This window comes from Poecilia mexicana, unplaced genomic scaffold (assembly GCF_051168715.1).
Source record: "Poecilia mexicana isolate PSO_F unplaced genomic scaffold, ASM5116871v1 scaffold_11, whole genome shotgun sequence".
NCBI lineage: Eukaryota > Metazoa > Chordata > Actinopteri > Cyprinodontiformes > Poeciliidae > Poecilia > Poecilia mexicana.
In genome coordinates this window covers 1,241,069-1,255,064 of record NW_028263380.1, presented here as the reverse complement: position 1 = coordinate 1,255,064, position 13,996 = coordinate 1,241,069, and the positions used below count along the sequence as shown (strand labels likewise).

At 35.4% G+C, this 13,996-nt stretch overlaps 1 protein-coding gene across 2 annotated transcripts; it reads left to right on the top strand.

The window, feature by feature from the left end:
* Positions 1-553: 553 nt before the first annotated feature.
* Positions 554-12,212, top strand: LOC106932555 (transmembrane protein 106B-like). Of its 2 annotated transcripts, XM_088010044.1 has the most exons (9): positions 572-703; positions 1,495-1,579; positions 1,673-1,876; positions 2,073-2,136; positions 6,095-6,254; positions 8,672-8,812; positions 8,893-8,942; positions 9,369-9,422; positions 9,906-12,212. In XM_088010044.1, exons 3-9 carry the CDS (start codon positions 1,681-1,683, stop codon positions 10,036-10,038), a joined length of 798 nt encoding a protein of 265 aa, XP_087866170.1. In that variant the 5' UTR covers positions 572-703; positions 1,495-1,579; positions 1,673-1,680; the 3' UTR covers positions 10,039-12,212. The 2 variants fall into 2 exon arrangements, with proteins under 2 accessions (XP_014866813.1, XP_087866170.1); XM_015011327.2 differs by lacking the exon at positions 1,495-1,579 and having other exon boundaries at positions 554-703.
* The last annotated feature ends 1,784 nt before the right edge of the window (positions 12,213-13,996 follow it).

Below are 13,996 nucleotides of genomic sequence, written 5' to 3'. Positions count from 1 at the left end.
CTCCTGTTAAAAGTAAAGAAAAGGGAACACCTTTTCCCTGAGGTCTAGACACACATTCAAAGATTGGCGGACTGAGAAACACATTGAACCAGAATGAAAAAGAAGCCAGTGTAAGCTCAAAAGACAAGTTTGATCTTCTTGTATTAAGATCATTTGCTTTGGTTTTGTCAGGTCCTTTTTTTATTTTTTTATTTTATTTTAGTTGTTTTGGAGTTTGATTTATTGATTCTAGCTTCATTGTGTTCCTCACTCTCTTTCTTTGATTAGATCAGCCTTGTTCAGTTTTACTTTAGTCAGTTATTTGATGATTCTAATGATGATTTTAGTTTATTATGTCTAATTGTTTCTTATGACTGATTATTCTTTAAAACCTAAAGAATCATTAATAAATAAAATTATTAAAACACTTTGTGGGGACTTAATTTGTATGATGTGTTTAACCTGTGAGATGAGTTACTGAGATACAATATTTTCATAAGTATTCATAAATAGAGCTATGTAAAGATCTGATTGCAACGTTTCTGCGTGTACTGAAGGGGGCAGCAATACGCCATAGTTTGGTTCATCCCGCCTGACCTATGAGGAAGAAGTAAACAAAAGCCTTTATCCTGAAACTTTTGGAGTCTCGCACAAGACTCCAAAAGTTTTGGTATCTTATGTCTGCTTTATTAAAGGTTATGCTGATACGAGTAGCTCTGTTCAGGTAAGCTTGTCCTTTCAAATACACTTGGGCGCGACAGTGACTAATTTGTTGTCGGTGAACTTGTTGGTAAAGCTGGTTAGGTAATGGTTTCATAATGTTTTCAGGTACCTGTGTGCTCTGCGGCCAACAGCTTGGCTAACAATCTGCTTTGTTAGTTGAAGTTTATGCGAAGTTGCCAGTTCACAGTTAAGCGCCTTTAACATCGGGTTTTTTAATGTTTAAAATGTAAGCCAATGATACTGTTTGTTTTTTTTAAGTCACTCTTTGGTCACTATTTTTATTTTCTTCGACTAAAGGAATGTTTGTCGAACTAATGCATGTCGGTCGGGAAAAATAGTTGATGGTTTTGTAATCAACAAAAGCCATTCAATAGTTGAAACATAAATATTAGCCTACCACTAGCCACTAGTTAGTAGTTAACTAGTGCTGGTAAACTAAAACTAACTGTTTTAGCTAAGGTTAGAAACAGAGAACAACAGCAACAAAACACAAAAATTATAAACTGTAAGTGATGTCTGAACCTGTTTTATTTACCCATTGTCCAGATCATACTTCTGCAAAACACAGTACCATTAGCTGTTTGAATGCAAAATTTGACTGGCAATAATATTTCAGTTTTTGTACCTTTTATATGATATAAATTATATCCTGAGTATTGTATTTGCCCACTTGGATAAACTATCACAACTGATAGTAATCTTAACAATTGAAACCTTGACGCTCAGGGAAGACATTGTAATTGAACAGGATATCCATCCATCCACCCATCCATCTGTCCATCCATTTTCTAGCACCATTATCCTTAGTGAGATTGTGAGGGGTGCTGGTGCTATGTCCAGCAGGTCAACTGTCCAGAGACGGGGTCACCCTAGACAGGTCGCCAGTCCATATTCATTCATTTGTTCCTCAATTAGAAATTACAGGTATACTTCTAATATACAGATTCCTTGTTGATCTGTTTCTCCCCAGTTGTGACTATGGGGATTTCAGTTTCCTGCACCTCTAAGGAAACAACCCTCATTGATAAAGAGGACAGCTTGGTTTCTCCTGTGGAAGATGGAATGACAGAGAATGGCAGTGTGGCTGACGTCTCCCAGTTTCCTTACGTGGAATTCACAGGAAGAGACAGTGTGACGTGTCCAACATGTCAGGGCACCGGGAGAATCCCCAGAGGTGACCATGTACTTCATATATTGCACCCCATGTGTAAGCTGTTCTTGGCAAGATAATGAAGCTTTTTCAGTGTTTGACTACATCAGTTTATATTGAAAAAAGCAAGATGATGAATCAAATCAAGTTGTGATTGGAGCCAACTTAAAGCCAACAGCAATGACAAGTCCAACATCACAGTTTGCGTCCTGTTTTCCAGGACAGGAGAATCAACTTGTTGCATTGATTCCATACAGTGACCAAAGACTGCGGCCAAGAAGGACGTAAGTGGGTGATTCTTTTTTTGCCCCAACATTCCATGTCCCCATGTTTTGCTTACAATTCTTTTTTGTAAAATGTGCCAAATATTTATAACAAAGTATTTTAGTTATACATTTAGATGTTTGCCATTATTCAAATATAAATGAAATGCCTTTTAAATATTATTTTGTTCTTTTCACACCTTTTTGGTGACCGACATGTTCAATTTCATTGTGTCCCCAGTGCAATGTAATAGACTTCCTCATGAAGTTTAAGCTATAAAATATATAATATTTTTATGTTTTTCTTGAATGAGTTGATTGACTGGACAAACCTTATTTTAATATGCAATTGAATCTACTGAAACTATTTTTCTTATTTGATATTTTCTTCATATTATACATGTCCCAGTACTTTCCACCCTGTTAGGATGTTAACTTTTTGCCTTCAAAAAATCTAAAATTCCATAAAAACCATTTAAAGGAAGTGACATCAATTGGTTTTGAAGTGAATTCAACCATGGAAAACAAAGTAAGCTTCAACTGTCACTATCTCTGTACTTTTTCTATGTTAAACCTGTATGAGTCAAACTTAAAGTTCCACCTTGTTAGGCTAGATTGTGGAAAATGTTTATTCAGTAGAATTTAAAAAACATTATATTAGATTTAGTCATTAAAGGTTTGTTATTCTGTTGAAGGTTAACTAGCTAAATGTTGACCACATAAAGAGCTACAGGTAGATTAATTAGAAAAGTTCCACCCTATGTTCATGAACCAAACAGGGTGAAAATTAGGGTGAAAAGTAATCATTTTAAGTAAAATAAAAAATTTCAGATGATGGAATAGAGTTGCAGAGTAGTCTGAGGCATCATCAGATGTCTTTGCCATTTGTCTGTTTTCATTTCACTTGGTACCCCCATTGACTCCTGTGAGGGGAACAATGAGTACCTGTCATGGGAAAATCCACTACAGGGATATCACATATTTTCCCAAATAGAGCCAGGACAAATACTGTGCCTATACTTTGACTTGAAAGAGGCAATCCTGCAACCAATGATGAAAATCGTCAGATTTTAGAATCGAAGACATTGATTTTCCACTCTGTTATGGGACAATAACAGGGTGTGATGTTCCATTCCACACATGTTTTTATTAAATATTGTTACAGAAACATTAAGTACTGTAAATTTTTCTGTGCCATGTTGGGAATTGAAGACCAATAAATGCAAATATTGGTAGAAGTTTTTAAAATGATCAATATTTTCAATGCTATCAGTAATAATGAGTAAAAAAAACATTTTTTTGTTTTGTTTTACAATACAGACATAAATGATTCTTAACTAAATGATGTGTTACAATTTCAAGAATAAAACATATTATATAGTGAAAGGTAGAGATGTGCCGATCAGGTTTTTTCCTGCCGATACCGATACCGATCACCCATGAGGGCCGATCACCAATACCGATCACATAATTATTATTTATTAATTTTTTATCATAAACCCTACCGGTTACATAATGTGGAAAAAGGAACCATGAATTCACTTTAATTTAGACAAAAACTTGTTTTTAATAACTTTTTCCAAGAAGAAAACTAAACAAAACAGGCATTGTGCAAATTGTACTGCTCTGAAGAGGCTAAATAATACAAAGAGCCAAAATAAAACCTCTCATTGCCAAAAAAATTCAAGTATAAAACTTAACATTCAAAGGCAAAAACAGGTTCCATTACAATGAACAATCCAGAGTTACTGAATGAAAACTTCCTGTTAGCATGGCGGCTAGCTGATTACTGCTAGCTCTGATTGGCTGTTTCTGACTGAGCGGAGTAATTATGCAGAACAGGGAGGAGATCGATTCATTTTTTAGAGATTATCTGTCTCATGTTAGGACAGCGAAAGTTTTAATACGTATGTAAAATGTATTTTTTTTTTTAAGTTAGATGCTGCAGCTTTAAGCAGAGGTTCGGTGTGAGAGTCACTACCAGGTGGAGCAGAAGCGGAGCGCCGTCTGTGAAATATTACTACCTGTAGCGTAGCAGCGGTTAAACAGGAGAGCAGAACCAGCGTCTTACATCGCAGCTCGATGACTTAAATAATTTTCCAGGTTATTTGTTTAGCCTTCTGACCGTCATGCTAATCCATTCACTCAGTGCGATATAGTTCCACATCGCTTAGGATTTGTTGCTGCGCGTTTGCGCAGAGTGAAGGAAAAAGGAGACCAGCTGCGAAATGAGAAGCAGGTGATCGGTATCGGCAACAAGAGCCAATGATCGCCGATCACCGATCATGCACTTTTTCACGGAAATCGGCCCGATTATGATAGGTGACCGATCGATCGGCACACCTCTAGTGAAAGGGACACACTCTTTAAGAAAAATTCATTATTTTTCAAAATTTACATGTTTAACTATGTGGTCTATATGTAAATGTTCATAACAGGGTGGAACATATTCAGAGACAATGGTGAAAAAAACACCTGTAATTATTAATTTATCCAATCCTGAACTTGCCCATTATTAATTTCTTATTGTTAAACATGTTAGTGTTATAACACAATATTTAAAACTTAAAACATTAATACTTTTTTATTTTTATTTTTTCCAAAAGTTCTGAAGCCAAAATGTTGCTGCAAAAAAAAAGAATCACCCAAATATTCTTACTTTTTTTGAAGATACATCTGGGGCACTCAAACCTGAAACCACATGTTGACATTTTTCTACTCTGATACCTGTCTTCCAAAATTGATGGTTTCTGGCCTCCCAAAATACCAGATCCGTGTAGACACACAGCCGAAACAAAACAAAATACATTTGCAGATCCACTTAATCTCGTCTCCATTTAGACGTGCCCTAAATTCCAAACTGTCGCTTTGAGCTGATTTCCTGATGTGATCAGAGCTGTCAGCTGCAGTAATACAGGGTGTCTGTAAATGATTGATCTTTGTGAATAGAAATGATCTCCATTCTGTAAATGTCCAACTTATGCGATGCAAAAATGGTCCTAATAAAAGTCATAGCACGTTGGCCTGATGCAACACATGATTCTTTCATACTGCAGTATCGGCTTCAACAGCATGTTGATTTCCCCACTCACTCCAAGCGGCCTCTTTTTAAACCCTGCCTGAAAACTCTGTTTAAACAACCACTTTCACTTTGATGATTTTGCTCTCTAACTTTTCTTTTTTATTTTCTTATTTAATTTTTTGTCTTCCTCTTTTTTTTTTTCTTCCTTTTTTTGTAAGTTGCCCCATTGTGCCCTAATAGATGTCTTTTAAATAAAATGTGTCATTATTAGTAGTAGTACAGGAAACTAAAAGCCGGGGCCATTTCCATGATTATTCTAAATCCAGATTTATCAATATATAATGAGTATAATGTACCAAATTTGCACACTATTTTTACATCTGCATGTTTTGTGCGCCGCAAGTTTCAGAATTTCTTCACCGTTCAATAAGCTGCAAACTCTTTCATGCTTGAGGGTCCGGACTGAAAAATTGACTTGAGTCCTACAGAAAAGTTAACTATTAAGTTAAAACCTTTCATAATATCAGTTTTGACAAAAACATTTACAGAAGATTAGGGTCATTGAGGTAATCCAATCCTTGCTTGATACAATTCAGCTGATGGTCGAATATCATTTTGCTTGCAGAGATATACAGGAGGTTTGCAATCGGATCATTGTTTTGTTTCACCCCAATTAAAGCTCCTCACCTCACCAAAAAGAAAAAAGCATCATTTGTCTAAAAGGTTTGAACCAAAGGTTTATAGACATCATGGAGGAACTGCAGCTGTATGGATCATAGGGCTTCCCCCAGAAAACTAGCTAAGTTCTGTGATAGCAGCGCTGGGTAACCTTCCCTGTTTTTATTACTAAGTAATTATATGTTATTGGGAGACATTATTGACAATACTTAAACACACAAATATAGTGCTGATGTAAATTTTCCAACTTTTTCTAATCATTTTCCTGATCCTTGTCAGGAAGTTGTATGTAAGCGCATCAGTGGTGCTCTGCCTGTTGCTGTCCAGTCTGGCTGTTTTCTTCCTCTTCCCTCGGTCCATTGATGTATCCAATGTGGGAGTCAAGTCTGTTTATGTCAGCTATGACCTGGATCAACACATTGTCTATCTCAACATCACGGTGAGTTTCGAGTGCTCCTCTCCCCTTCCTATTCTTTTATAGTAGCAGTATTGGGATGCTTTGCTTTATTTTATTTAATTGTGCCTAAGACATACAAAGCTGCTCTAATATCAGTTGACTACTGTTTTCCCTAGCACAAACAGGGGACAGATCTGTCAAAAGCTACAAATCAGAATAAACTTCTAATTGTAACAACAGCAGAATCCTCCTGCTACTGTTATTTATCAAATGTATTTAACATTTTTATACTTACTGATCCAGTTAGTTGTGGCACATCTGTAGGTAGGCTCAAGTTTACTTTTCTGTGCATTTGATTGATAGTCATGGGAGTTCCACCACAAGGAGGAACAGCATGGTTCATTGTTACAAAACTTAAATAATCATTAGCATCATTATTCCTGTCATCTGGGCTTTCTACACTGGTGTCCTACATGCACAGAGGTTTAGCATAACTAAATATTTATATTACATATGCAGAATATCAATAAGTAATATGACTTATGTAGGTAAGAATATCCGAGTGAAAGAGGTATACAATACAGTGACACAAATGCCAATCAAATCCTTCCCCTCCCCCCAAAAAATACATTTACGTTTGTAGACCTTAGGTGAAAAAGTTCAGATTTTAGAATAATTTTTCAAGACAATTTAGTAATGTAAACAATATTACAATATTATTTTTTTGTATGAAGACTGAATAGTGGAACTAAGCAAAGGTTAAAGTGTCCAGAAGTGTCCTTAGAGGCTTCTACATGAGACATGTCTCATATAGATGTACACAACATGTACATCTATATGAGACATGTAGATCTCATGTTATCTTAGAGATCTACATGTTGGATTTAAAAGAATATATATTAAAAACACACATATGTATTTTTTCACAATGTCTGACGTGAAATCAAAATAAACTTTTCCTGTTTTAGGTCAAATTTTTTTCAGTTTCCTAAATGCCAGAATAATGAGAGAATTTACCAACATCTGGTGGAACTGAGTCTGCTGAGCTCATCATATGAACTACTTCTCAGCCCAGCGCTCCTAACAGAATCATGGACAAACATTGTTGTGTTGAGCGGAAGCTATTTAAAGAGACAGAGGCCAATTTCAAGGCATCAAAATGTGAAGTCAAGAGTTATGTTTGACATATAGAGCATTTTTACAGCTTAAGTTAACATAGTTATTTGATTGTGCTCTAAAATGGCTTTGTGTACCTGAAAAATACATAACACTAAGCCTTCCATCATAACAAATTGTGCTGGATGATAAATGGTAATTGTCAGTTATTTGCGATAAATGATTAAATTTTTGTTTTGAAACCATTTTCAAGTATTGGCATAACAATGCAATAACACATTCTCAAATATCAATACATTTTCTAATGAACATTTTAAACTGGAAGACATTTAAATATCCAAAATAAACTAAACAACAAATGAATTATGGACTCTGTAAACAAAACTGTTCTTCAGAAAAGACCTACCTGAGACCAAAGCACTAGACTGAAGACTTTTGTAATCCAGTTTTTGGTAGAAAGAGAGAAAAGAGAAAAACAATAAGTTGTGCAAATGGAAATTATTGACTATGTTTTAATTTATCATGCGATTAATTGATTTATTGCGTAATGACAGGCCTTGATGAGATTGATCCTTTAACACTCTGATCAAAATTCTCTAATGACCTGAAGTCGTTCACTTTATCCTGAATAACCAACTTGTGTTCTTCAAGTAAAGTTCTCTTTAAGAAATTCCCTATTCAAACTTTGAACACTGTTTTAATACAATACAAAGACTGACAGTAATTTATTTGACAAGTACAAGCTGTCTTCACAAGCTTCCACTTTTATTTTCAAATTCTTCATGTCTCTTTCATCTGTATTTGTGTTGCTTTTCTTATTTACTGTCTGACTTTGTATTTTAGATTATTTTAGTCATTGTAGACATAAAAATGTGCAGATGAGAAATCAAGTGACAAATGTAAGGAGAGAAAAAATTAAAAACCTTTCAACAGCCTTTTAGCTGATGATTTCCTGCCGAGTAAAGCAAGCAACATAGATTTTTAACTTCTGAATGACCAGAATCTGCAGGAAATTAGGTTGAGAACTCATTATAGGATCTACTTTTCAGTGAAACACTCTTAAGAACGGTGTTAAAAGCTTGGTAGAGAAATGCTGTTGTGATGACTTCCTGAAGGTGGGATTTCATAGCATGAGCTTCTTAAAGAGACAGAGGCCGAATTTCAAGGCGTTAAATAGTGAAGTCAAATTTCTTTTGTCATGTTTGATTGAAGATAATGATAGTTACTCGATTGTGCTATAAAATGGCACTAAGTGCCTGGAACATAATACTGACCCTTTAAATAAGAGCAGTAAACTAAAAATAGCACTGATGCATCTCTCCTCTTGCTGGTTGTCCTCACAGAACACTCTGAACATCACCAACAATAATTATTATTCGGTGGAAGTGGCCAACATCACAGCACAGGTGCAGTTTGCCAGGACGGTCATTGGTAACTCTCGCATCAGTAACGTCATCACTATAAATCCTCTGAACATGAAACAGGTACAACGTCTTCCTCCTCTGTCTGCACATTCACTTCTTCCATAGACCCATTGGAACAACCTGTCTGTTTATGTTTTCAGATTGATTATATGGTCCCCACTGTCATTGGAGATGAGTTAAACTACATGTAGTAAGTGTTAATTTTTTATTTCATGCTATGTCACAGAAATTGACCTCCAGAGATGTAGTGGAGCAATGGTGTCAGTATTAGGATTTTATGTCACTTTAGTTAGTTTTTAGGAAGTGGCTTAAACTTTGTCCACAGTTGACTGCAGGAGAGTCTCTGAACTTCTTGAATAGCTGCTCTTCTTTGGCAGCTCACCGGGATGTTGAGAAATGTATCATTTTAGTATCTTTTGAAAGACTTACTAGTTAATTCCTGCCTTGAAATGTAGTTTGCCACAACACATAGTCATCTTTGGTTTAATGGGACTATATTGAACCCTAAGAAACTATCACCTTTATATTTAAGTGTTTTATCCTGAAAACAACTAAATGTTTCTGATTAAACTGCTTTACCTGGGATCCATTTTCAAACATATTTAATGTTTTCTAGTGAATACTGCACCCTGGAAACCATCAAGGTACACAACATTGTTGTCATGACTCAGTAAGTTGACCGTGTCACTTGTTCACATGTAATTCTAAATTGACATGCGCTGGCCACTTTATTAGGTATTGCTTGTCCTGGGTTGGAATCTCTTTCCTTTTGGAACTATTATAAATCTTCATAGCATAGAATCAAAGTTGTTTGAGCTGCTGTTCTTTTTCCATAATCTAGGAGCAGTCTGCCTGTTTTTCTGACCTCTCACACCAGCAAGGCATTTCTTTGACCAGTTATTCACTTTGGGTGTTTGCTGTAAACCTGGGGTACTTGTGTGTAAAAACCTTACCAGCAGTTTTTGAAATGCTCACATCTGGCAACAGTAACACATTCTAGTTGTCTAAATCCATTGTGATGGTGTCCTGTGATTGGCTCCTGTGTGTCAGCAGAGTTTTGAGCAAGTTTGCTTCATAAAGTGGCCAGTGTGTGTCTGTGGTCACTGTTTGTAGTGTGTGTTTGGCTTTACCACATTCCTCTCCACTTATTCAGCGTGACCATCACAGCAACATACTTTGGCCACTCAGAGCAGATTTCTGAGGAGATGTATCAGTACGTGGACTGTGGGGGGAACACCACCGCCATCAGAGGGAACACCCGACCGATTGGCAACCCTGCTGAGTAATGGCTCTCATTCAGGCTACCACCATCATGGTTTAGGTTTTGATTTTGTAAATGTTCAAAAGTTGCTGTATTCAATCACAAAAGTGTAAAATTAATGACAAATAAATATTTGTAAGTGAAGAGAAAGTATAATTGTAATATGAAAAACTGTTTCTAGCTTATATAAAAGAATTATGAACAATTACTAAAATCAACCTTACTAATAATATTTGTTTTCTTATAAGTAAACCTTTTTAAATGGGAAGATGGAGAACATCACCCAGTTAAATTGGCTCCCTGAAGCTAAGAGAATAGACTTGATCTACTGTTGTTGGTTTATATATCACTGAACTGCTTTGCACCAAAATATATTACAATGTGCTCTACAAATAATAAATCAAGTTTATCTGTACCGCACATTTCAGCAACAAGGCAGTTCAAAGTGCTTTACATCATAAAAATACAGTCATAAAAAAACACTGTATAGTCAACAGTTGAGAAAACCAGTAACAAACATGCCATTTTGATGAGTGCAATGTTTAATTTATTATGGTTCAAAAGAACCATTAATAAGTTATCCTTGAGTCTGCTGTAGATCTCATCTCCAGGTCCAGCTTTCAGTATTGGTCTACTGATAAACACATTTGCTTTCAGTTTTTCAATTATGATAATAATTCATGTTTCTGAATTTCTGATTTCTGTTTGGCCAGATCATTAGCTCCAATGTGTATGATTAGGTTCTGAGTGTTTGGATGGCCAGTGGTTGAGTGTGGGAGTATTTTTCTGTTCTTAGTCACTGTGTCATGCAGAAAGGAGACTACATTTGTTCTCTTTGCACTGCAGAAACGGTAGATTCCATTTACAACCCCATCATTGTAAATGGATGGGGTTGCATTTACCCCATCCAGTAACTATAAGAACTTATAGTTACTGGAAGACATTGCCCACAATGCTTAGACCCACAGCTATGGAGTCTTACAAACAAACCAAAGAAATACAAAAATACAATACATTTGTTTATTCAGAATGACAATGCTGTTAAATTTGTTTTAATGGCTTCAGCATAGAAAAGTTTCAAGATTTTAAATTATTTAAATTTAAGATTTTAAGGAGCTGGAAAGTTTACTTTGTAAAAGTTCAAAGAACAATCTTCATTGTTTATGTTACCACAGCTACAATCTGATGCTGTGAGTTTAATCTGGGAGTTTGAGCTCTGTTTGTTCACAAATACAGCTTAGTAAATTACAATTATAACTGTTTTTAATTTATTTAATATATCTATGTTGAAATGCCGTTAGTGGCGCTGATGTTTGTAGCAGGAAGAGGGGTCCTTAAGTCAAATTCTGCTCAAGGCCTCATACAACCTTAGACCGGCCCTGTAAGATGAGCTAAGTCCACTGAACTGGATACAGAGGAACTAACGGGGAGATTTAATTTATCTGGTAGAGATAAATTATCTGGTATCTGGTTTATCTGATAGAGAGCTTTTCCATTTCATGTCTATTGAATTTTTAATAAGCATGTAAATGCACATGGCACACATAATTCTTTGTTTACAAAGATGTATCATTCTCACGGGACGCTCACCACTCACCTCTGAAAGTGCGAGTGTTTATGTTTAAACGAGACTTTATGAAATCATTCACTGTCAGAGAGCTCACAGACATGAACATCTAGCTTAAAAAGTTAATTTATAGTTTTAACACATTTGACCCTGTCTGACCTGCTGTTAATATTGGAATGTCCTGTGAATTTAAATTTTGTTGTTTTTATGACATGTGAACATAACTCATCATTATTCCCTTTTGTGTTTTACGCTATTTAAGGAAGTATGTTATGGATTCCTTACTTTTTGCATGATTATGATGTAATTTTATCATTTATTTTATATTTTTGAAATATTAAAACAGTGATTGTCATTCTTAATCTCCTTACATGCTGTTTTAAATGAAACAGATTTGCAGGTTCATGTCTTGTTCAATATTTGTTTAAAATTCTCTAAATTCTCTCTAAATTCTGCCAGGCGTCTTTATTAAACACTGTTTTGGGTTAATAATCGGAGCAGTTGTTTAAGTCAAGCAAAAACAACTTTTCTTTTAATAAACCTCCTAACCTGTTGTTTTTGACTAGTCCAGATCTTGTTTGCACTACATTACATTTAGGTTTAAAGTATTTAATAAAATTATGAAACCTGCACACTTATGTTGCATTTATTGTTTCTTTGTTTCAGCAAAAAGCAAGGGGAGGATTATAATAATTGTAGTCATGACAGAAATGTAGAGGGGTTGTGGTTATATGATACATTTTTACATGGTTCAGTGTTATGCTGATAAATATCTTAGTTCTCAAAGCTTATGATGGCACACAATTTTTATTCTGCAGAAAAACTATTTTTCAGAATTCTCAAACAACTTATGAGATTATATGTAAGAGAAACTAATTAAACTTCTGTTGTCCTAAAATTCTTTGACAGCAACTGCAGTTTTCCTCCATGTGAGGCCACTTAGTGGAAAGTAACACAGGTTATTTGCTTTCCTTTAGAGGAAACAAATGGTAGCACAGCAAAGCATTTCAAGCAGTTTTCTGCTCATCTTTTTTAGCACTCTGTATTTATAGTGCTTACAGCTGGTCTCTTTAAAAGTCTTATCACAGGACTACACTTAAGTGAATTTCGCTGACCAGCTTGCAACAAAAGACTGAAAAAAATATTTTTGTAAAAGTGTAAACTTTCTATAGATTTCTATTAAATGATGACTAGCCCTGATCCTGCTGCACATGCAGTACAGGTGCTGGTCATAAAATTAGAATATTGTGATAAAGTTCATTATTTTCCATAATGTCATGATAAAAATTAAATTGTCATATATTTTAGATTCATTGCACACCAACTGAAATATTTCAGGTCTTTTATTGTTTTAATTTTGATGATTTTGGCAAACAGCTCATGAAAACCCAAAATCCCTGTCTCAAAAAATTAGAATATTATGAAAAGGTTCTCTGAACGAGCAATAAAAATAATCATCTGAATCAACAAAGATTCCTTCTCCACAATCTTCCTCAGGGTCCGGTCACCTCTTCTCGTTGTGTAGCGTTTTCTGCCACACTTTTTCCTTCCTACTGACTTCCCACTGAGGTGCCTTGATATAACACTCTGCAAACAGCCGATTCGTTCAGAAATTTCTTTCTGTTTCTCACCCTCTTGCTTGAGGATGTCAGTGATGGCCTTCTGGACAGCAGTCAGGTCAGCAGTCTGACCCATGATTGCGGTTTTGAGTAACAAACCAGGCTGGGAGTTTTTAAAGGCCTCAGGAATCTTTTTCAGGTGTTTAGAGTTACTTTGTTGATTCAGATGATTATTTTTATTGCTCGTTCAGAGAACCTTTTCATAATATTCTAATTTTTTGAGACAGGGATTTTGGGTTTTCATGAGCTGTTTGCCAAAATCATCAAAATTAAAACAATAAAAGACCTGAAATATTTCAGTTGGTGTGCAATGAATCTAAAATATATGACAATTTAATTTTTATCATGACATTATGGAAAATAATGAACTTTATCACAATATTCTAATTTTATGACCAGCACCTGTATATGTAAAGCAGATTTATATGCAAGGTAAAACATCTGCATGCTTCTCTTAACTGCAATCCAGAAGAATTAATTAGACAGATTATGTAGCACTGTTAGCAGGTAACATGCAGAAATGGATGTCCTTTAAGCTTTTAAACTTGACTGATGTCTAATTCAACTCTCATACCTCACAGTGAACTGAAGTTTGAACAAAGAAGAATTTGGACAATCAAGCATGATCTCATGCGACCCAGACCACCTCCTTTCTTTGCATTTCACAGCACAGTGGTGAAACGTTAAACGCCTGTTCTGCCTCAGTATGGATAGATAGTCCAGATCTGTTATGGTTTAAAACTTCATACACAATTATTGTTGATGTGATTACTTAGATCTTGTTTCCCTACATTCAA